The sequence below is a fragment of the Morus notabilis genome, unplaced genomic scaffold, assembly GCF_000414095.1.
Source record: "Morus notabilis unplaced genomic scaffold, ASM41409v2 Scaffold160, whole genome shotgun sequence".
Classification (NCBI taxonomy): Eukaryota; Viridiplantae; Streptophyta; class Magnoliopsida; order Rosales; family Moraceae; genus Morus; species Morus notabilis.
In genome coordinates, this window is record NW_010368035.1 from 16,001 (window position 1) to 17,387 (window position 1,387).

The window sequence follows — 1,387 nt, forward strand, 5'->3', positions numbered from 1 at the left end:
AAGGGAAAAAAAGGGAATTTCCAAAAAAAAAAAAAAAAAAAAAAAAAAAAAAAAAAAAAGGCTGCTGGAAAAAGAAGTTACATTAATGACTAAAAATAAAAATGAAACTTAGGACTTGACAAACAGATAAAAACAACAGTAGCTAGATATTTAGCTGCCGTGACAAAGAGAGGCCAACTTTCTGTAAGTTAAAAGAGTACATATAAGAAAAGTGACTTTTTCCGATACGATATTACACTGATAAAGTTGAATTTTTTATCCATAAAATTTATATAAAATCACATAAAAATTAAAAAATACATAAATTTAACCGTTAAAAATACTTATACCAAAAAATCTCCTATACAAAAATGCATTTTCCACAAGTCATTTCTTGTTATGAAATATGTGTAAGTTGTAATTCAGTTGAGTTGTGGTAATTAAACCAAAATAGCTGGTTTGTGTTATAATGTGTACTGAAAATACTAGGAGAAACAGAAAAAAAAAAAAAAAGAAAATCAGAATTCGAATTATCATAAGCAGTACCTCAGGTGAAGCTGACAACTACAGATAAATCCTTAAACAATTCTAGCTTCTGTTGCTGTTTATGTACTAGAACTCGGAAACTGAAACTACTCGACAAACAGATCATGCAAAACTTTCAATGAGCAGACAGAGAAATAAACGAAAAGGAAAAGCAAACTTGTAAACTTAAGAGAAGTAAGAGAGGCCCAAAAAAAAAGAGACGAGAAGATCAGACTCAGAGAAGCACTTTTATGGGCAAAAAGGGTCGAAATAAGGAAAGAGAGAAATAGTGAGAATAATTGTCGCAAAAGGGGTTTCGCTTCCCATCCCTGTACACCAAAGACCTCACATGCCTCTTGCACGTATCCCTATATTATTATTATATGACCCAAAAAAATGAAAAAAACAAAAACAAAAACAAAAACCGAAGAAGAAGAAGAAGAAGAGAATTACTTGCTTCCCTTGAATTTATTTACTCATACACGCACAGATAAATATATATATATATCTTACCTTCAGTACTACTAATATTACTGCTGCTGCGACTCATCGGTGTCTGCCTTTTGGTTTCTGATGATGAGTGTTTTTACAGACTGGAAATGAGTTGGCAGCAACATAAACAACAAAAGCAGAATCAGAAAGCGGACTCTCAAAATCCCTTCTGATCAACACGTTTGGTGTTTGCTGATTCTTCTCTCCTACAATGCTCTTCTTGTCGCTGTGTCTCACTAAAGACACAAATTCTTAATATATGATAAGACCATAAATCAGACATGGAAGAATGGAAAAAATAAATAAAAATATCTTAAACTTCGAAGTACTGATTGAGAAAAAATAAAAATAAGGGAAAATAGTGATAAGGGTATTCATCCAATCCGTCTAA

At 31.7% G+C, this 1,387-nt stretch overlaps 1 protein-coding gene across 1 annotated transcript in view; it reads right to left on the minus strand.

Annotated features, from left to right (window-relative positions):
* LOC21394450 (phototropin-1) overlaps positions 1-1,076 on the minus strand; it is a 12,731-nt gene extending 11,655 nt beyond the window's left edge. The window contains exon 1 of the mRNA XM_024176026.1: positions 1,018-1,076. Within this exon, the coding sequence (XP_024031794.1) occupies positions 1,018-1,054 (37 nt within the window). The 5' untranslated portion in view covers positions 1,055-1,076. The remainder of the gene's footprint in view (positions 1-1,017) is intronic.
* Between the last annotated feature and the right edge of the window lie 311 nt (positions 1,077-1,387).